Source organism: Kogia breviceps, chromosome 15 (genome assembly GCF_026419965.1).
Source record: "Kogia breviceps isolate mKogBre1 chromosome 15, mKogBre1 haplotype 1, whole genome shotgun sequence".
NCBI lineage: Eukaryota > Metazoa > Chordata > Mammalia > Artiodactyla > Physeteridae > Kogia > Kogia breviceps.
Window position 1 is genome coordinate 25,262,616 of NC_081324.1, and position 22,991 is coordinate 25,285,606.

Genomic DNA, 22,991 nt, shown 5'->3' on the forward strand with positions numbered 1-22,991 from the left:
CAGTTTCGTTCCTTTTTATGGCTGAGTAATATTCCATTGTATATATAGATATATATCACATCTTCTTTATCCATTCGTCTGTCAATGGGCATTTGGTTGCTTCCATGTCCTGGCTATTGTAAATAATGCAGTGAACATTGGGGTGCATGTATCTTTTTGAATTATGGTTTTCTCTGGGTATATGTCCAGTAGTGGGATTGCTGGGTCATATGGTAATTCTATTTTTAATTTTTTAAAGAACCTCCATACTGTTCTCCATAGTGGCTGTATCCATTTACATTCCCACCAGTGGTGCAAGAGGGTTCCCTTTTCTCCACACCCTCTCCAGCATTTCTTGTTTGGAGATTTTCTGGTGATGCCCATTCTAACTGGTGTGAGGTGAAACCTCATTGTAGTTTTGATTTGCATTTCTCTAATAATTAGTGATGTTGAGCAGCTTTGCATGTGCTTCTTGGCCATCTGTATGTCTTCTTCAGAGAAATGCCTATTTAGGTCTTCTGCCCATCTTTGGATGGATTGTTTGTTTCTTTAATATTGAGCTGCATGAGCTGTTTACATATTTTGGAGATTAATCTTTGTTTGTTGATTCATTTGCAAATATTTACTACCATTCTGAGGGTTTTCTTTTCATCTTGTTTGTAGTTTCCTTTGCTGTGCAAAAGCTTTTAAGTTTCATTGGGTCCCATTTGTTTATTTTTGGTTTTATTTCCATTTCTCTAGGAGGTGGGTCAAAAAGGATCTTGCTGTGATTTATGTCATAGAGTGTTCTGCCTATGTTTTGCTCTAAGAGTTTTATAGTGTCTGGTCTTACATTTAGGTCTCAAATCCATTTTGAGTTTATTTTTGTGTATGGTGTTAGGGAGTGTTCGAATTTCATTCTTTTACATGTAGCTGTCCAATTTTCCCAGGACCACTTATTGAAGACCTGTCTTTTCTCCATTGTATATCCTTGCCTCCTTTGTCATAGATTAGTTGACTATAGGTACATGGGTTTATTTCTGGGCTTTCTATCCTGTTCCATTGATCTACATTTCTGTTTTTGTGCCAGTACCATATTGTCTTGATTACTGTAGTTTTGTAGTATACTCTGAAGTCAGGGAGTCTGATTCTTCCAGCTCTGTTTTTTTCCCTCAAGACTGCTTTGGCTATTCGGGGTCTTTTGTGTCTCCATACAAATTTTAAGATTTTTAGTTCTAGTTCTGGAAAAATTCCATTGGTAATTTGATAGGGATTGTGTTGAATCTGCAGATTACTTTGGGTAGTATAGTCACTTTCACAATATAGATTCTTCCAGTCCAAGAACATGCTATATCTCTCCCATCTGTTTGTATCATCTTTCATTTCTTTCATCAGTGTCTTACAGTTTTCTGCATACAGGTCTTTTGTCTCCCTAGTAGGTTTATTCCTAGGTATTTTATTCTTTTTGTTGCAGTGGTAAATGGGAGTGTTTCCTTAATTCCTCTTTCAGATTTTTCATCATTAGTGTATAGGATTGCAAGAGATTTCTGTACATTAATTTTGTATCCTGCAGCTTTACCACATTCATTGATGAGCTCTGGTAGTTTTCTGGTGGCATCTTTAGGATTCTCTATGTGCAGTATCATGTCATTTGCAAACAGTGACAGTATTACTTCTTCTTTTCCAATTTGTATTCCTTTTATTTCTTTTTCTTCTCTGATTGCTGTGGCTAGGACTTCAAAAACTGTGTTGAATAATAGTATTGGCGAGAGTGGACATCCATGTCGTGGTCCTGATCTTAGAAGAAATGCTTTCAGTTTTTCACCATTGAGAATGATATTTCCTGTGCGTTTGTCGTATATGGCCTTTATTATGTTGAGGTAGGTTCCTTCTGTGCCCACTTTCTGGAGAGTTTTTATCATAAATGGGTGTTGAATTTTGTCAAAAGCTTGTTCTGCATCTATTGAGATGATCATATGGTTTTTCTTCTTCAGCTTGTTAATATGGTGTATCACATTGATTGATTTGTGTATATTGAAGAATCCTTGCATTCCTGGGATAAATACCACTTGATCATGGTGTATGATCCTTTTAATGTGTTGTTGGATTCTGTTTGCTAGTATTTTGTTGAGGATTTCTGCATCTATATTCATCAGTGATATTGGTCTATAATTTTCTTTTTTTGTAGTATGTTTGGTTTTGGTATCAGGGTGATGGTGGGCTCATAGAATGAGTTTGGGAGTGTTCCTTCCTCTGCAATTTTTTGGAAAAGTTTGAGAAGGATGGGTGTTAGCTCTTCTCTAAATGTTTGATAGAATTCACCTGTGAAGCCATCTGGTCCTGAAATTTTGTTTGTTGGAAGATTTTTAAGCACAGTTTTAATTTCATTACTTGTGATTGGTCTGTTCATATTTTCTGTTTCTTCCTTGTTCATTCTTGGAAGGTTATACCTTTCTCAGAATTTGTCCATTTCTTCCAGGTTGTCCATTTTATTGGCATAGAGTTGCTTGCAGTATTCTCTTAGGCTGCTTTGTGTTTCTGTGGTGTCTGTTTTAACTTCTTCTTTTTCATTTCAAATTTTATTGATTTGAGTCCTCTCCCTCTTTTTTTCGATGAGTCTGGCTAATGGTTTATCCATTTTGTTTATCTTCTCAAAGAATCAGCTTTTAGTTTTATTGATCTTTGCTATTGTTTTCTTTGTCTTTATTTCATTTATTTCTACTCTGATCTTTATGATTTCTTTTCCTTCTACTAACTTTGAGTTTTGGTTGTTCTTCTTTCTCTAGTTCCTTTAGATGTTAGGTTAGATTGTTTATTTAAGATGTTTGTTGTTTCTTGAGGTAGGATTGTATTGGTATAAACTTCTGTCTTAGAATGCTTTTGCTGCATCCCGTAGGTTTTGGATCGTCGTGTTTTCATTGTCATTTGTCTCTAGGTATTTTTTGATTTCCTCTTTGATTTCTTCAGTGATCTCTTGGTTATTTAGTAATGTATTGTTTAGCCTCTATGTGCTAGTGTTTTTTTACATTTTTTTCCCTGTAATTGATTTCTAATCTCATAGTGTTGTGGTCAGAAAAGATGCTTGATATGATTTCAATTTCTTAAATTTACTGAGGTTTATTTGTGACCTAAAATGTGATTCATCATGGAGAATGTTCCATTTGCACTTGAGAAGAAAGTGTAATCTGTGGATTTTGGATGCAGTGTCCTATAAATACCAATTAAATCTATCTCATCTATTGTGTCATTTAAAGATTGTGTTTCCTTATTAATTTTCTGTCTGGATGATCTGTCCATTGTGTAAGTGAGGTGTTAAAGTCCCCCACTATTATTGTGTTACTGTCGATGTCCTCTTTTATAGGTTTTAGCACTTGCCTTATGTATTGATGTGCTCCTATGTTGGGTGCATGTATAATTATAATTGTTATATCTTCTTTTTGGAATGGTCCCTTGATCATTATGTCGTGTCCTTCTTTTTCTCTTGTAACATTCTTTATTTTAATGTCTGTTTTATCTGATGTGAGTATTGCTACTCCAGCTTTGTTTTGATTTCCATTTGCATGGAATATCTTTTTCCATCCCCTCACTTTCGGTCTGTATGTGTCCCTAGGTCTGAAGTGGGTCTCTTGTAGACAGTATATATATGAGTCTTGGTTTTGTATTCATTCAGCGAGCCTGTGCCTTTTGGTTGGAGCATTTAATCCATTCACGTTTAAGGTGATTATCTATATGTATGTTCCTATGACCATTTTCTCAATTGGTGTGGGTTTGTTTTTGTAGGTCCTTTTCTTCTCTTGTGTTTCCCACTTAGAGAAGTTCCTTTAGCATTTGTTGTAGAGCTGGTTTGTTGGTTCTGAATTCTTTTAGCTTTTGCTTATCTGTAAAGCTTTTGATTTCTCCATCAAATCTGAATGAGATCCTTGCCGGGTAGAGTAATCTTGGTTGTGGGTTCTTCCCTTTCATCACTTTAAATATGTTATGTCACTCCCTTCTGGCTTGTAGACTTTCTGCTGAGAAATCAGCTGTTAACCTTATGGGAGCTCCCTTATATGTTATTTGTCGTTTTTCCCTTGCTGCTTTCAATAATTTTTCTTTGTATTTAATTTTTGCCAGTTTGATTACTGTGTGTCTCGGTGTGTTTCTCCTTGGGTTTATCCTGTATGGGACTCTCTGCGCTTCCTGGACTTGGGTGGCTATTTCCTCTGCCGTGTTAGGGAAGTTTTAGACTATAATCTCTTCATATATTTTCTCAGGTCCTTTCTCTCTCTCTTCTCCTTCTGGGACCCCTATAATGCAAATGTTGTTGCGTTTAATGTTGTCCCAGAGATCTCTTAGGCTGCCTTCATTTCTTTTCATTCTTTTTTCTTTATTCTGTTCCGCAGCAGTGAATTTTCCACCGTTCTGTCTTCCTGCTCACTTATCCATTCTTCTGCCTCAGTTATTCTGCTGTTGATTCCTCGTAGTGTGTTTGTCATTTCAGTTATTGTATTGTTCATCTCTGTTTGTTTGTTAATTCTTCTACATTTCTTGCATCTTCTCGATCTTTGCCTCCGTTCTTTTTTCGAGGTCCTGGATCATCTTCACTATCATTATTCTGAATTATTTTTCTTGAAGCTGGCTTATCTCCACTTAATTTAGTTGTTTTTCTGGGGTTTTATCTTGTTCCTTCATCTGGTATATAGCCCTCTGCCTTTTCATCTTGTCTACCTTTCTGTGAATGTGGTTTTTGTTCCACAGGCTGCAGGATTGTAGTTCTTCTTGCTTCTGCTGTCTCCCCTCTGGTGGAGGAGGCTATCTAAGAGGTTTGTGCAAGTTTCCTGATGGGAGTGACTGGTCATTAATTCTTTTCTAATGTAAGCATTTAAAACTAAATTTCCCTCTAAGTCTTACTTTAGTTTCATACCAAAAGTTTTAATAAGTTATTTTTTATTATTATTATTATTCAGCATCTTTATTGGAGTATAATTGCTTCATAATGATGTGTTAGTTTCTGCTGTATAACAGAGTGAATCAGCTTTACATCTACATATATCCGCATATGTCCTGTCTCTTGCATCTCCCTCCCTCCCACCCTCCCTATCCCACCCCTCTAGGTGGGCAAAGAGCAACGAGCTGATCTCCCTGTGCTGTGTGGCTGCTTCCCAATAGCTGTCTGTTTTACACTTGGTAGTGTATATATGTCCATGCCACTCTCTCACTTCCTCTCAGCCTACCCTTCCCCCTCCGCATGTCCTCAAGTCCATTCTCTATGTCTGCTTCTTTATTCCTGTCCAGCCTCTAGGTTCTGAAGAACTTTTTTTTTTTTTTTTTTTTTTTTTAAGATTCAATATATATGTGTTAGTATATGGTATTTGTTTTTCTCTTTCTGCCTTATTTCACTCTGTATGAGTCCATCCACCTCGGTACAGATAACTCAATTTCATTTCTTTTTATGGCTGAGCAATATTCCGTTGTATATATGTGTCACATCTTCTTTATCGATTCATCTTAGGTTGACACTAAGATGGACACTTAGGTTGGTTCCATGTCTTGGCTATTGTAAATAAAGCTGCACTGAACATTATGGTACATGCATCTTTTTGAGTTATGGTTTTCTCCGGGTATATGCCCAGTAGGGGCATTACTCTGTCGTATGGTAGTCCTATTTTGAGTTTTTTGAGGAACCTCCATACTGTTCTCTGTAGTGGCTGTATCAGTTTACATTCCCACCCACAGTGCAAGAGGGTTCCCTTTTCTCCACACCCTCTCCAGCATTTATTGTTTGTAGATTTTTTTGATGATGGCCATTCTGACCAGTGTGAGGTGATAACTCATTGCAGTTTTGATTTGCATTCCTCTAATAATTAGTGATGTTGAGCATCCTTTCATGTGTTTGTTGGCAATCTGTATATCTTCTTTGGAGAAATTTCTATTTAGGTCTTCTGCCCATTTTTGGATTGGGGTTTTTTTTGTTATTAAGCTGCATGAGCTGCTTATAAATTTTGGAGATTAATCCTTTGTCAGTTGCTTCATCTGCAAATACTTTCTCCCATTCTGAGGGTTGTCTTTTGGTCTTGTTTATGGTATCCTTTGCTGTGCAAAAGCTTTTAAGTTTCATTAGGTCCCATTTGTTTATTTTTGGTTTTATTTCCATTTCTCTAGGAGGTGGGTCAAAAAGGATCTTGCTGTGATTTATGTCATAGAGTGTTCTGCCTATGTTTTCCTCAAAGGGTTTGATAGTGTCTGGCCTTACATTTAGGTCTTTAATCCGTTTTGAGTTTATTTTTGTGTATGGTGTTAGGGAGTGATCTAATTTCATTCTTTTCCATGTAGCTGTCCAGTTTTCCCAGCACCACTTATTGAAGAGGATGGCTTTTCTCCATTGTATATTCTTACCTCCTTTATCAAAGATAAGGTGACAATGTGTGCATGGGTTTATCTCTGAGCTTTGTATCCTGTTCCATTTATCTATATTTCTGTTTCTGTGCCAGTACCATACTGTCTTGATTATTGTACCTTTTTAATATAGTCTGAAGTCAGGGAGCCTGATTCCTCCAGCTCCATTTTTCTTTCTCAAGATTGCTTTGGCTAATCGGGCTCTTTGGTGTTTCCATACAAATTGTGAAATTTTTTTGTTGTAGTTCTGTGAAAAATGCTATTGGTAGTTTGATAGGGATTGCATTGACTCTCTAGATTGCTTTGGGTATAGTCATTTTCACAGTATTGATTCTTCCAATCCAAGAACATGCTATATCTCTCCATCTGTTTGTATCATCTTTCATTTCTTTCATCAGTGTCTTAGCATTTTCTGCATACAGGTCTTTTGTCTCCTTAAGTAGGTTTATTCCTAGGTATTTTATTCTTTTTGTTGCAGTGATAAATGGGAATGTTTCCTTAATTCCTCTTTGAGGTTTCTCATCATTAGTGTATAGGAATGCAAGAGATTTCTGTGCATTAATTTTGTATCCTTTACCAAATTCATTGATTAGCTCTAGTATCTTTCTGGTGGCATCTTTAGGATTCTCTGTGTATAGTATCATGCCATCTGCAAATAGTGACAGCTTTATTTCTTCTTTTCCTATTTGGATTCCTTTTATTTCTCTTTCTTCTTTGGCTGCTGTAGCTAAAACTTCCAAAACTATGTTGAATAATAGTGGCGAGAGTGGACATCCTTGTCTGTTTCTGATCTTAGAGGAAATGGTTTCAGTTTTTCACCATTGAGAATGATAATGGCTGTGGGTTTGTCATATATGCCCTTTATTATGTTGAGGTAAGTTCCCTCTGTGCCTACTTTCTGGGGGGGGTTATGATGAATGGGTGTTGAATATTGTCAAATTTTTTTTCTGCATCTATCGAAATGATCATAAAGTTTTTCTCCTTCAGTTTGTTAATATGGCTTATCACATTTATTGATTTGTGTATATTGAAGAATCCTTACATTTCTGGGATAAACCCCACCTGATCATGGTTAGTGATCCTTTTAATGTGCTGCTGGATTGTTTGCTAGTATTTTATTGAGGATTTTTGCATCTATGTTCATCAGGGATGTTGGCCTGTAGTTTTCTTTTTTTGTGGCATATTTGTCTGGTTTTGGTATCAGGTTGATGGTGTCCTCGTAGAATGAGTTTGTGAGTGTTCCTCCCTCTGCTGTGTTTTGAAGAGTTTGAGAAGGATGGGTGTTAGCTCTCCTCTAAATGTTTGATAGAATTTGCCTGTGAAGCTTTCTGGTCCAGGGCTTTTGTTCGTTTGAAAATTTTTAATCACAGTCTCAATTTCAGTGCTTGTGATTAGTCTGTTTATATTTTCTATTTCTTCCTGGTTCAGTCTCCAAAGGTTGTGCTTTTCTAAGAATTTGTCCATTTCTTCCAGGTTGTCCATTTTATAGGCATACAGTTGCTTGTAGTAATCTCTCATAATCTTTTGTATTTCTGCAGTGTCCGTCGTTACTTCTCCTTTTTCATTTCTATTCTATTGATTTGAGTCTTCTCCCTTTTTTCTTTATGAGTCTGGTTAATGGTTTATCAATTTTGTTTATCTTCTCAAAGAACCAGCTTTTAGTTTTATTGATCTTTGCTATTGTTTCCTTCATTTCTTTTTCATTTATTTCTGATCTGATCTGTATGATTTCTTTCCTTCTGCTAACTTTGGGGGTTTTTTGTTCTTTTTTCTCTAATTGCTTTAGGTGTAAGGATAGGTTGTTTATTTGAGGTTTTTCTTGTTTCTTGAGGTAGGATCGTATTGCTGTAAACTTCCCTCTTATAACTACTTTTGCTGCATCCCATAGGTTTTGGGTCATTGTGTTTTCATTGTCATTTGTTTCTCGGTATTTTTTTATTTCCTCTTTGATTTATTCAGTAATCTCTTGGTTATTTCGTAGTGTATTGTTTAGCCTCCATGTGTTTGTATTTATTCCACATTTTTTCCTGTTTTGATATCTAATCTCATAGTGTTGTGGTTGGATAAGATACTTGACATTTCAGTTTTCTTAAATTTTCCAAGGGTTGATTTGTGACCCACAATATGGTCTATTCCGGAGAATGTTCCATGAGCACTTGAGAAGAAAGTGTAATGTGCTGTTTTGGGATGGAATGTCATATAAATATCAGTTAAGTCCATCTTCTTTAATGTATCATTTAAAGCTTGTGTTTCCTTATTTATTTTCATTTTGCATGATCAGTCCATTGGTGAAAGTGGGGTGTTACAAAGTCCCCTACTGTGATTGTGTTACCTTCAATTTCACCTTTTATGGCTGTTAGCATTTGCCTTGTGTATTGAGGTGCTCCTATGTTGGGTGCATAGATATTTACAATTGTTATATCTTCTTCTTGGATTGATCCCTTGATCATTATGTAGTGTCCTACCTTGTCTCATAATAGTCTATTTCAAAGTTTGTTTTGTCTGATATGAGATTTGCTACTCCAGTTTTCTTTTGATTGCCATTTGCATGGGATATCTTTTTCAATCCTGTCACTTTCAGTCTGTATGTGTCCCTAGGTCTGAAGTGGGTCTCTTGTAGGCAGCATATATACGAGTCTTGTATTTTTATCCATTCAGCCAGTCTGTATCTTTTGGATGCAGCATTTAATCCATTTACGTTTAAGGTAGCTATCGATATCTATGGTCCTGTTACCATTTTCTTAATTGTTTTAGGTTTGTTATTGTAGGTCCTTTCCTGCCTAGAGAAGTTCCTTTAGCATTTCTTGTACCGCTGGTTTGCTGGTACTGAATTTTGCTTATCTGTAAGGGTTTTAATTTCTCCATCAAATCTGAATGAGATCCTTGCTGGGTAGAGTAATCTTGGTTGTAGGTTTTTCTCTTTCATCACTTTAAATATGTCCTGCCACTTCCTTCTGGCTTGCAGAGGTTTTGCTGAAAGTTCAACTGGTAACCTTTTGGGGATTCCCTTGTATGTTAATCGTTGCTTTTCCCTTGCTGCTTTTAATATTTTTTCTTTGTATTTAATTTTTGATAGGTTGATTAATATGTGTCTTGACATGTTTCTCCTTGGATTTATCCTGTATGGGACTCTCTGTGCTTCGTGAACTTGATTGACTATTTTCTTTCCCATGTTAGGGAAGTTTTCAACTATAATCTCTTCAAATATTTTCTCAGTCCCTTTTTTTATCTCTTCTTCTGGGACCCCGGTAATTCGAATGTTGGTGTGTTTAATGTTGTCCCAGAGGTCTCTGAGACTGTCCTCAATTCTTTTCATTCTTTTTTCTTTGTTCTGCTCTGCAGTAGTTATTTCCACTAGTTTATCTTCCAGATCACTTACCCGTTCTTCTGCCTCAGTTATTCTGCTATTGATTCCTTCTAGAGAATTTTAAATTTCATTTATTGTGGTGTTCATCATTGTTTGTGTTTTCTTTAGTTCTTCTAAGTCCTGGTTAAATATTTCTTGTATTTTCTCCATTCTTTTTCCAAGATTTTGGATCATCTTTACTATCATTACTTTGAATTCTTTTTCAGCTAGACTGCCTGTTCCTCTTCATTTGTTTGGTCTGGTGGGTTTTTGGCTTGCTCATTCATCTGCTGTGTATTTCTCTGTCTTCTCATTTTGCTTAACTTACTGTGTTTGGGGTCTATGTTTCGTAGGCTGCAGGTTCGTAGTTCCCATTGTTTTTGGTGTCTGCTCCCAGCGGGTAAGGTTGGTTCAGTGGGTTGTGTAGGCTTCCTGGTAGAGGGGACTGGTGCCCATGTTCTGGTGGATGAGGCTGGATCTTGTCTTTCTGGTGGGCAGGACCACGTCCAGTGGTGTGTTTGGGGGTGTTAGTGAACTTATGATTTTAGGCAGCCTCTCGGCTAATTGGTGGTTTTGTGTTCCTGTCTTGCTAGTTGTTTGGCATAGGGTGTCCAGCACTGTAGCTTGCTGGTTGTTGAGTGCAGCTGGGTCTTAGCGATGAGGTGGAGATCTCTGGGAAAGCTTTCCATGTTTGATATTGCATGGGGCTGGGGGTCTCTGGTGGACCAATGTCCTGAACTTGGCTCTCCCACCTCACAGGGTCAGGCCTGACACCCAGCCAGTGCACCGAGACCCTGTCAGCCACATGGGTCAGAAGAAAAGGGAGGGGAGAAAAAATAAGAAAGAAGGAAAATAAAAATAAATAAACTAAAATAAAGTTATTAAAATAGAAAAAAATTATTAAAAATTAAAAAATTAGGAAGTAAAAAAAAGAGAGGAAGAAAGCAGAGAGTGACCAAACCGAAAAACAAATCCTTCAATGATAACAAGCACTAAAAACTATATTAAAAAAGGATAAAAAAAAGGACAGTCAGAACCCTAGGACAAATGGCAAAAGCAAAGCTATACAGACAAAACCACACACACAAAGAAGCTTACACATACTCACAAAATGAGAAAAGGGAAAAAATATATATATTTTTTAAAAATTTATAAAGGAAAAAAGCAGTGAAATCAATGAACAAACCAATGATAATAAGCTCTAAATACTAAACTTAGAATAACGTAAAACCAGAAACAAATTAGATGCAGAAAGCAAACCCCAAGTCTGTAGTTGCTCCCAAAGTCCATTGCCTCAATTTTGGGACTATTTGTTGTCTATTCAGGCAATCCAGAGATGAAGGATACATCAAGTTGATTGTGGAGATTTAATACACTGCTCCAGAGGCTGCTGGGAGAGATTTCCCTTTCTCTTTGTTCGCACAGCTCCAGGGGTTCAGCTTTGGATTTGGCTCCGCCTCTGTGTGTAGGTTGCCTGAGAGCGTCTGTTCCCCACCCAGACAGGACAGGGTTAAAGGAGTAGCTGATTAGGGGGCTCTTTCTCACTCAGGCTCCTGGGAGGGAGGGGTACAGAATGAGGTGCGAGCCTGCAGTGGCAGAGGCCGGCGTGATGTTGCACCAGCTTGAGGCGCACCGTGTGTCTCCCAGGCAAGTTGTCCCTGGATCACGGGACCCTGGGCATGGTGGGCTGCAAAGGCTCCCGGGTGGGGAGGTGTGGATAATGACCTGTGCTTGCACACAGGCTTCTTGGTGGCTGCAGCAGCAGCCTTAGTGTCTCATGCCCGTCTCTGGGGTCCGCACTGATAGCCGCGGCTCCGGCCCGTCTCTGGAGCTCGGCATTTCTCTGAATCCCCTCTCCCCATGCACCCTGAAACAATGGTCTCTTGCCTCTGAGGCAGTTCCAGACGTTTTCCTGGACTGCCTCCTGGCTAGCTGTGGTGCATTAGCCCCCTTCAGGCTGTGTTCGCACAGCCAACCCCAGTCCTCTCCCTGGGATCTGACCTCCGAAGCCCAAGCCTCAGCTTCCAGCCCTCACCCACCCCAGCAGCTGAACAGAGAAGCCTGTCAGGCTGGTGAGTGCTGGTCGGCACCCATCCTCTGTGCGGGAAGCTCTCCGCTTTGCTCTCTGCACCCCTGTTGCTGTGCTCTCCTCCATGCCTCCGAAGCTTCCCCCCAGCTACCCCCCGTCTCCTCCATTGAAGGGGCTTCCTAGTGTGTGGAAACTTTTCCTCCTCCACATCTCCCTTCCAGATGTGCAGGTCCCATCCCTATTCTTTTGTCTCTGTTTATTCTTTTTTCTTTTGCCCTGCCCAGGTATGTGGGGAGTTTCTTGCCTTTTGGGAGGTCTGAGGTCTTCTGCCAGCATTCAGTCGGTGTTCTTTAGGAGCTGTTCCACATGTAGATGTAGTTTTGATGTATTTGTGGGGAGGAAGGTGATCTCCATGTTTTACTCCTCCCTATCTTGAAGGCGCTCCCCTTTCATTGTTATTTAATTATTATTATCATTTAAGTATTTTCGAATTCCTCTTGCGGTTTCTTCTTTGATCCATGATTATTTAGAAGTTTGGTCTTTTAGAAGTATGGGGGTTTTCTAGATAGTTCATTGATTTCTCACTTAATTCCATTATGATTCAAATACACTATATATGGTTTCAGTCCTTTGAAATTTACTAAAAATTATTTTATGACACAACATGGCTTATTTATCTTGATGAGAGTTCCATTTACAGTTTAAAAGTTATTCAGTTGTAGTGTTACTCTGTCACTTAGGATCATTGATGGTTTTGTTTAAATCTTGACTCCGTCTGATTTGTTTCTACTTGTTATACCACTCACAGAGAGGAGTGTTAAAGTCTCTTAACTGTGACTTTGGATTTGTCTGTTTTTCCTTTTAGTCCTGTCAGTTTTTGCTTCATGTATTTTAAATCTCTGTTATTAAGTTGTACACATTTAAATTGTCCTTCTGATGAAGTGACCTTTGTTATAAAATGTGTCTCATATAAACATCACCATATATTCTTATTTCATAGGTGGCATGGTATATTTACTTTTACCATCCTTTTACTTTTGATCTACCTGCATCTTTATATTTAAAATGTGTCTCTTGTGGATACCTTTTTATGTCTTACTTAATCTAACAATCATTGTCTTTTAATTGGAGTATTTAGTTCCTTTATAATTAATATAGTTTTTCATAATCATTGGGTTTGGTTTGCCATTTTGCTATTTCTTTTTTGTCTGTGCTATCTGGTTTTTGTTCCTTTGTTCCTGATTTCCTGACTTTAGATTAATCAAATGTATTTATACTTGAATCCACTCTGTTTACTCTCTTGAATTTGTAGCAGTATCACTTAGTATTATTTTCTTGGTGAGTGTTCTCGTGATTACAGTGTATATCCCCTATCATCACCTTCTACTTAGAATGTTACTTAAATTGTAATATTTTACAACTTCATGTGAAATATAGGAAATTTACAACGCTATAATTCCATTCACCTACCTCTGTCGTTTGTGCTACTGTTTTCATGTATTTTATTTATAAATATGTATAAACCCCCAAATGTTATTTTTTGCTTTAGACTTTGAGGGTTGTAAAAAAATTATTTTAAAGAATTGAAAAGTAATGTTTTGTATTTACCTACCTTTTTTTCCATTTCCGCTCTTCTTTTCCTGTAGAAATTTTTCCAGTTGTTTTAGTACCATTAGTTGAAGATACTTTTCTTTCTTCATTGATTTACCTTGGTTTCTTTGTTGAAAATCAAGTGATAAGGTATATGTGTGTCTAACTTTTGGTCTTTTCTAAGCCACTTCAGTGACTTCATTTCAGATAATCTGTTTTTCAGTTTCATATCTTCCATTTTAAACTCTTTATCTGATAAGTCCAGTATCTGGTTTATATGTAGCTTTGCTTGTGTTAACTTTAAAGTCTTGATTATGGGTCAGTTTTTCCTACTTCTTTGCATGTCTCATGTTTTTTTAGTTGGATGCTGGATATTGTATATAAAATAATACTAGAGTGTAATAGAGATAATATTTTCCTTATGAAAGACTCAACCTTTTCTTTCTCTGGTTGCTAAGTTTGGGATCTAATCTCTTCCATATATTAGGAGCGGAGTTGAATAGGTGATGATTTAATCCTTAACATCAAATCACCTCAGGTTTGAAGGAGCGGCAGTCCCCTGCCTCAGCAGGTCTTTCAGATATGAGTATGGTGAGACTGTAGGATTTCTCACTGCTTTGCAGCCTTTGTCTGAAACTTCCTGTGCTACCATGCACTACTCAGCTAAAGGCATGAGGGTTAGAACTGGCTAATGAAGAAGACTGTATCTGTGGTTGGGCTTCTCAGATTCCAGTTGCCAGTGTGTGGCCATTAAAATTTCAGCTGGTTTCTCCTTTGGCAAGTAGAATCCTACATGTGTCTGTGTCCTAACTTGGCAGATACCCCCAGCAATGAAAATGGTTACCACTCTCTGCTTAAATAGGAAGAGCTCATCCTTCTCTAAACTACTTCACTTAGACTTAAATGAATCTACAGTTTTGGGGTCACTTTTTGGTAAAAAATAAAATTTTTTTTAGTGTTTCTGATACTTTCTCACTGTAGGAGCAAGGTTTTTTCCAACAGTCTTCTACATTCTAACCATAAGGGGAACACTATAGAAGGTACTAATAAAAACAAAAGAAGAGCAACTGTATTCTCATTATGAACATAATTCATGCTTGTAGAAAATTTTGAAATACATAGGACATAATAAAGAAACATGAAGGAAGTATGTATTTTTAAACTGGAATTGACATAGTACCTATTTCTTTTATTTTTGCTTAATCTCATTTTTATCATTCTGTCTCAAATAAAAGTTAAACAGCATTTTACAGGTTAAAATTATAATGCAGCATTTTGAATTATGCAACAAGTGGATGTTCATTATAAGAAATTAATAAACAGGTAAAACAAGACACTTTAAACATTATATGTAATTCATAAAAAACTACTGCAATGAACATCATAGAAAGATAGGTAGAAAGTGACAGAGGAATTTGCACCTAGGATCTCAGATTCTAGAAATTCTGTTCTTAACTACTGCACTAGACTTCCTCTGGCTCGTTTCAGATGACATGGGGAGAAATGCCTGCTTTTGCAATATATTGCTGAGGGTAAGACTTGTTTGGTGATTAGGTAGGGATATGGTTGAATGAATAATCCATCATGGTTCTCAGTTTTTTGGAGGGTTTGCGAATGTGATTGGCCTGTGTATTCAGTAAATGAGATTTTTTTTTAAAGCATATGTTTAAGCCTTTTTTGGTATAAAAACAAAATCGTAGATAATTTTAGTTCTTCGGGATTATCTCCGTAATATGAATGCAAAGAAGATAAAACTAAATGATTTTAAGGCCTTTAACTTTCCTGTCCTTCCATATATGCCTTTTGAAAGAATAAGTCTATTTTTATTTCTTATTTGAATGATAATAACTTATGGTTAGTTAACACACTGCAACTTATAAAAGTAAAATATACATTTCTTTGCCGTTAATTTTGTTCAAGAAATTCAAAGTATTTTTAATATTTCTCAAAAAGTTATAAAATAGATACTAAACATGTAATTTATCTCATACCAAAATGAATTCCATTTAGAGAAAACACTTAAATTAAAAAATGAGACTCTAATTTCTAGGACATGGCATTGAAGAATTTTTTAAATAATCTGAGCAAGAACTATGCAACATATAAAACCATAGAAGAAAAGGTTGATAAATTTGAATATATAAAATTTAAAATGTTACCACTACACACCTGTTAGAATGATCAAAATCTGAATTCTGGCAAGGATGTGGAGCAACAAGATCATTGCTGATGGGAATGCAAAATGAATGGTACAGCCACTTTGGAAGACAGATTGGCAGACTCTTACAAAACGAAACATACTCTTACCATGCGATCAGCAGTCATGCTCCTTAGTATTCACCTAAAGTAGTTGAAAATTTATGTACACACAGAAACTTGCACATGGATGTTTAGAGTGGCTTTATTCATAATTGCCAAAATTTGGAAGCAACCAAGATGTCCTTCAGTAAGTGAATGAATAAACAAATTGTGGCATATCCAGACAATGGAATATTATTCAGTGCTAAAACGAAAACTGCTAAATAAAGGCATGAAAATACATGGAACATTAAGTGCATATTACAAGTCAAAGAACCCAATCTGAGAAGGCTACATACTTTATGATTCCAGCTATGTGATGTTCCGGAAAAGGCACAAACAACTATAGAGACAGTAAAAAGATCAGTGATTGCTAGGGGCTAGAGGGCAGGGAGGGATGAACAGGTAAGCACAGAAGATTTTTAGGGAAGTGTAACTATTTGGTATGATACTGCAGTGGTGAATACATGTCATTATACATTTGTCAAAATGTGTAGAATGTACAGAACCAAGGATGAACCCTAATGTATGTAAATTATGGGCTTCAAGTGATAATGATGTCTATGTAGCTTCCTCAGTTACAATAAATGTACATTGTGGCACGCAACACTGATGGCAGGCGAGGTTATACATGTATGTGTACATGGGTATATATGGGAACTCCTGTATATTATGCTCAATTTTGCTGTGAACCTAAAACTCTAAAAAATAATGTTATAAAAAATTTTTTTTACCTTGAAAGACCTACCAAAACAAACCAAAAAACTTGGGGAAATGTTTGTAAATGTATGACAAGCCTAATAACTGATTTCTAAATTTAAAACCTACAAATAAAGAGGAAAAAGACAGTAGTTAATAGAAAAGGGACATAAAGAACATGAGTGCACTATTTATAACAAAATAAAAATAAGTAAAATTTTTAAAAATCAGAGTTGCCCCATTTAAACCTTTCAAATTGTTATATGTCAGAAGGTAGTGACATGGCATGAAGAAACACTAGCTCATAAATTGTTGGTGGGTCTAAACATTTCGGGAGGGTTCTTTGGTACTTATAAAAGTTTAACCTCACGTTCCTTTTGATCTAACATTTCCTTGTTGAAAAAATGTATCCTACAAATATCTGCGAATTGTATGCACGGTTATGTGCACAAGGATTTCTCTAGATGTTTTAGCTGCAAGTTATAGAAACTAGCTTTAAATAGTGATATTATTACTTCTCATAACTGGAAGTTACAGACTTCAGTAGAAGCATGTATATACGAATAACTAATAGGTTAATCATCATTTAACCTGGCTCTGTTTAAGAAAAAAGTTTCTAAAAACTTCTGTTAGCTAATAAATTTTTAGCTTAATTTAACTTCTAAAAATGTTATATATGATTTTAATCAACTTTTCTTTTCATAATATATAGTTCTAACTTCTATCACATCTGCCTGGACTCCTCTTAGTCTAAATTAATGAACTGTGATTATACTGGTCACTTCTTATAAGTATTTAATAGAAGGAGTAAACAGTTAAAAGATATGAAAAATGGGCAGTTTCCTCCATTTCTAATAGTGGCTTTGTTTATTTTATCTCAGCTTCAGGAAACAGCAGTGAGTTTTAGTTCATTGTTCTAAATATATTTTGACCTTTCATAGCTGTACCTGTTGTGACTTGCCAACAGATTTTTCAAACTGAGGAATAAAAAGAACATAAGAACCTTGTTATGGAACGCTGTTCTGTCTTCTCAAAAATCATTATCACCTGTTCTTTATTTTTGATTCATTTGTTTATGTGGGAATTGCTGTTTCATCTGTGTTGCCTGGTATTTTAGGTCATGGTTATAGTGTGGAGAGGGGAGAGGTCCACAGGGGGCATCTGACCTTATTCTACATCTATGCCATTGCTATATTTTTAAAGCTTGGGAGCTGTAAGTCATGCTTTTTTGGGTAACACTCTCAAAATATGTAGAGAATAATGATAAGAAAACAAAATTTATCCTACAATTATAATATTATTTAACAACAGTTTACAACAAATATGTTTTAAAATTTAGTTGCATGAAATTGAGTGAAGTAATCTCTCAGTCACTGTTTTTCTTGTGTCTGTGGTTCTTCCTTTTTCTTATTTTATGTGTTTGTGCCCCCTCCTCCCTTATTTTCCTGATTACATTTAGCCAGTTTACCTAAAACTAGAAGAAATGAATACTTTTCTAATAAATATAATTTACTGAAACTGACTCCAGGAAATAGAGCTGTCTGAACAGTCAACCTTCATAGAAGAAATAGAGAAGTGTCTTAGAATAAACCCTAGAAAAAAATTTTAACTGCAAAGAATTTCACACGGGAATTCTACTGAAATATTAAAGAATATGTTATTCCAATGCTAAGTAGTTTAAGTAAACTGTTACAGAGCATAGAAAAGACTTAAATCTTCTAGCTTGTCTTTATGAGACAGCATAATATTTGTGCTTGCAACATAAATCTACAGACCGGTATTGCTTACGATTATTGATGCAGAATTTCCTAAATAAAGAGTTTTCTCTCTCTCATCCTCACATCCAGCATCATACTTAATGGGCAAATATTAGAAGTAGATCCTTAAAGTTAGGAGTAAGCCAAGAATTTCCAGTATCACCACTGTTTTATCAAAATGTGACACACCCCAAAATGATTGGTAAATTATACCACATAAAAGTTTTTTTTAATACTGCTTAATCAAAATTGGGATGAAGAACAATAAGCCAGATGACCAAATATTCACGTCCCATACCACGAAAGGACTAATATCACTAAAACATAAAGAGCCTTCTGTAAATCAGTGAGAAAAGTGATCAACACCACAGTAGAAAATAGAGCAAAAGAAAAGAACAGACTATTCACAGGAAGGAAATAAAATATAAACAAGTATACAACTGCTCAATGTCATTTATAAGAGAACTACAAATTAAAACTATACTTGTTAAGATGTTGTTCTTACTTATCAACAATAGCACATGAGCCTCCCCTATTTATGTTGTTGCTGGGAATGTAAACTGGTACAACCTCTATAGATGACAATTTTGGCAAAATTTATCAAATTACAGATGGACAGCCCTTTGATTTGGCAGTTTCTCTTTTAGAGCCTACCCTTCAGATACAATTGAGAATATGCATAATGTGCGAGATTAGTTATTGGAATCTTGGTTCTTAAAGCAAAAGATTGAAGATAACCTGAATATCCATCAATATGGGATCATAATATTCCATAATGTAATGTTATGCAGCTAATAGATGAATGAATGGATGGATGGATGGATAGATAGATACATAAGTAAAAGGGAAACATACCAACATCTCTTATAGAATAAGTAATATAAAAGCAAAGTTCAGAACTGTGTTACCATTTGTACATAAAAAGCAGGAGGCACAGAACACAATATATTTGCTTATATGGTTTGAAGAATATTTCTGGAAAGGTACACAAAGAACTGGCAACATTGGATGCCTTTTGAAGAGGGTAGCTTGAAGCCAGGACTTTTTGGTATCTTTTATGTATTGAAGCTTCCAAAATTAAACTTCCATTAAGCAGTTGTATATTTTGAATTCTTGGTATGTAAATTATCTGTGTTTTATCTGTGACCATTACAACCAGATGCAATCAATTTTTTTATTATTTGTTCAGAACTTATGGAAATACTTTTACAGCTGTTTTAAAATTGAATCTTTTGTTTCAGGATCTCCAGCAGAACTATCTCCTACTACTCTTTCCCCTGTTAATCATAGTTTGGGTAAGTTGCAAATACTTTTCCCCTACTGTTTTTATACCTTTTTAATTAAATGTCCTTTCCGGTAATTATTTTCCATATATATGAGAAAGAGATCCCAGTGAATAATCAAAATGACTGTTCAAATTAGTGCTTTCTAAAAATGATACTGAGCCTCAATATTACTAAAACTCTTTTCTCCTGGCACATGTAAGAAATTAATAATCTTTTTATTCATGGAAATCATATTCATTATGAAAAATTTTCTTATATGGCTAGATTTTTTTTTTCTTTTGCGGTACGCGGGCCTCTCACTGTTGTGGCCCCTCCCGTTGCGGAGCACAGGCTCCAGACGCGCAGGCCCAGCGGCCATGGCTCACGGGCCCAGCCACTCCGCGGCATATGGGATCTTCCCGGACCGGGGCACTAACCCGCGTCCCCTGCATCGGCAGGTGGACTCTCGACCACTGCGCCACCAGGGAAGCCCTATGGCTAGATTTGTATGTATATATTTAGTTTCTGATGTATTTTATAATAGCAGTTATTCATATGAGGTGTGTATAAATATATAGAGACATATATATCACTCATATGTACATGTAGTATGGGAGATTATATATATATATGTGATAGCTAATACCTATGTATATATGTGTGTATACGGTCTGTAGTTTATTCTTGGTCTTCATTTTACCTATTTCACAATTTCTTTTCATTTTCTACACATTGGAATTTGTTCTATAAAATTGTCATTTTTTTCCCAAGATATTGCTTATGATGCATTTTAATCAAAATTACAGCACTTAAATACATGTGATCCTCGTTTTCCCATGAAATATGTAGATTCTTTTGATTTATTCTGTTTCCACTTGCATACTGTATGTTTTTTTTAATTTTTGTATGTTTTATTACTTTCTGCTTCTTGTGTATATTTGGGTTTTCTATTTTTGCAACTAGGGTAACTCAGCGAGAATCTCATGTTAAAATAGACAAATGTCAAAAATATGTCATATTTTGTATCCTATCATGGCATTTATTTTTCCCTTGTGGCTTTTGACTCATTAATCTTTGCTTCAGCTTTGTTCTACTCTGTCCTACCCAAAATTAACTTTATAATGCAAATTGACTGTGACACAAGCAGGGTAAAACTACTATTAGAATAAGTGATCCACCATAAAGTCTAAGAAAGCTGTTTGAAGATTAGAATGACTGAGATAGGGGAAATTTGAGAAATTGAAAATCTGGAGTGCTCTTTGGAATCTGGAGTTCGTGATGTAGATGTTAAGTCTGTTTCCCGGGCTGTTGCCAGTGTAGGCTGCAATAGAACATGTAAAGGTGATGATATTCAGTCTATTCTTGGCTTGAGGTGGCTTGAATTATTCACACACATTTCTTTTATGTGTTTGTTTTCTCTGCCCCAGATTTGCAGCCTGTTACTTACTCAGAACCTGCATTTTGGTGTTCAATAGCGTATTATGAATTAAACCAGAGGGTTGGAGAGACCTTCCATGCATCACAGCCCTCACTCACCGTAGACGGCTTCACAGATCCATCAAATTCAGAGAGGTTCTGCCTAGGTTTACTCTCTAACGTCAACAGAAATGCTACAGTAGAAATGACAAGAAGACATATAGGTATTTTTTTTTCCTTATGTGAAAAACCAGTGCCATGTACTCATAACGTGAGCATTATGTGGTTTACCACATCAAGAGATTGCGTGCAAAAAAGCCTGCCTTCTCTCTCTCACCTTAAGGGCAGTCATGTTGAAGTGCACAGCTTCACAGCTTTTGGTAGATTCTGGTGATCCTTCCATCTGCGAACTTGTATCTTGAGCTTCTGTTAATTTGGCACCCTTGATACTGGGAAGTCCTTCAATAAATACGTGTTAAAATAACTTTACTCTGCTGAGCCTCTACCAGTCATAAAATTGTCATGTTCATATTTTAGGGATGTAATTTTAACAAATCATGAATTTTTTTTCAGTTTGTCTACGTCTCCTAGTTTTTTCCCCCTTTCAGTGAATTCATATATCAGATCTGCACACTATTAATCTGAAGCAGAGTATCTAAAACAAGAACTACCATTTAATTTGTTCAAATATAATTCATAGAATCTCAAAATGTGGTAATCCCAGGCACCCTTTCAGCAAGTTGGTGAGGTAAAAATAATTTTCACAGTGGTACTAAGATGCTGTTTGCCATTTTCACTCTCGTTCTCTCTTGACTGTACAATGAAGTATTCCAGAGGCTACAAGGCTTACTTAACGATTTTGCAAGGAATTAAACGTAGACTCTGATGAGAATTCTACTGTCTTCTCTTAAGCCAGACATTAAGGATATTTGCAAAAATATAAAACATTCCTACTCTTCTCACTTTTTCTTTGGTTTGCAAAATAGTTATTTTTCATAAACTTATTTATGTTAATATGTAGTGGGTTTATTATTTTGATTTTCAAATGAATTAATAAATTTTTTTGAATCTCAGTTTTCACACATCATATGGTAAGTTTGCAGAGATGTAATCCACATAAACAACAACTCTTTGGGTCGTCAGTATTTTTTGGACAATGAGGTAAAAAATAGTTTGAGTGCCACAAAAATAACTGAACATAGTTCTCATCACCTTAAAGTAACTTCTTTTAATAATAATTTGCTTCTGTTCATTTAATTAACCATCACCTTCTATGAGAAATAATGCTTATCACTAAAGAGTCAGTGTGACATTGCAAAGTGCTAGTGACTTCAGAGGTCTGTTAGTTGAAATTCCATCCATGTGGAAGTTCTCAAATCTTGCTTGATGTATAAATTTTATATAATCTTCCTAAGGTACTCAGGTATCTTTTTTTTTAACATCTTTATTGGAGTATAACTGTTTTACAATGGTGTGTTAGTTTCTGCTTTACAACAAAGTGAATCAGTTATACATACACATATGTTCCCAAATCTCTTCCCTCTTGCGTCTCCCTCCCTCCCACCCTCCCTATCCCACCCATCTAGGTGGTCACAAAGCACAGAGCTGATGTCCCTACTCAGGTATCTTATAGGTGAGGAAGGCCTCTGAATATCTGCCCTCTTTTATCTAAAACAGTTCTGATTTTTCCATGTTCTAATTAGGGCTCTGCATAAAAATTTAACAAAAGGTTTACCCTACCTTATTTACTTCTGTACAAAATTTTCGATTGCTGTAATTATTGGATCATCATTTTTTACTTTTGATTTCTAGCTTATTGGGTGTTTTTGATCAGAAGCTATAGCCTGAAAAATCTCTACTTTTTGGACTTAATGTTTTCCTAATGGTCAAGTGAACAGCTTTATTTTTTATATAAGTATTCTGTAGTCATTAAGAGAACAGGACACCAGGTTCCATATTTATGTAGTAAATCTGGCTTGTTGGTTTTTATTCATTTTCTTTTGCTGCATAACATATTACGACACATTTAGCAGCCTAAAACAACACAAACTTAACTGTGTCACAGTTTTTGTGGCTTAGGAGTCTCCTCAGGGTCTCACAAAGGGAAATCAAAGGGTCAGCTGGGCTGTGTTCTCATCTGAAGCTTGAGATCCTTTTCCAAGCTCACAGGTGATTATTGCAGAGTTCACTTCCTTGAAGATGTGGCACTGAGATCCTCATTTCCTGCAGATTGTAAGCTAGAGGCTGCTGTCAGCAAC

General features: G+C 36.1%; 1 protein-coding gene across 6 annotated transcripts in view; it reads left to right on the top strand.

The window, feature by feature from the left end:
• SMAD2 (SMAD family member 2) overlaps positions 1 to 22,991 on the top strand; it is a 94,027-nt gene that overhangs the window by 65,706 nt on the left and 5,330 nt on the right. For all 6 annotated transcript variants that reach the window (XM_059039706.2, XM_067014400.1, XM_059039703.2 and 3 more), the window contains 2 exons: positions 19,294 to 19,347; positions 20,745 to 20,957. In XM_059039706.2, the coding sequence (XP_058895689.1) occupies positions 19,294 to 19,347; positions 20,745 to 20,957 (267 nt within the window). The remainder of the gene's footprint in view (positions 1 to 19,293; positions 19,348 to 20,744; positions 20,958 to 22,991) is intronic.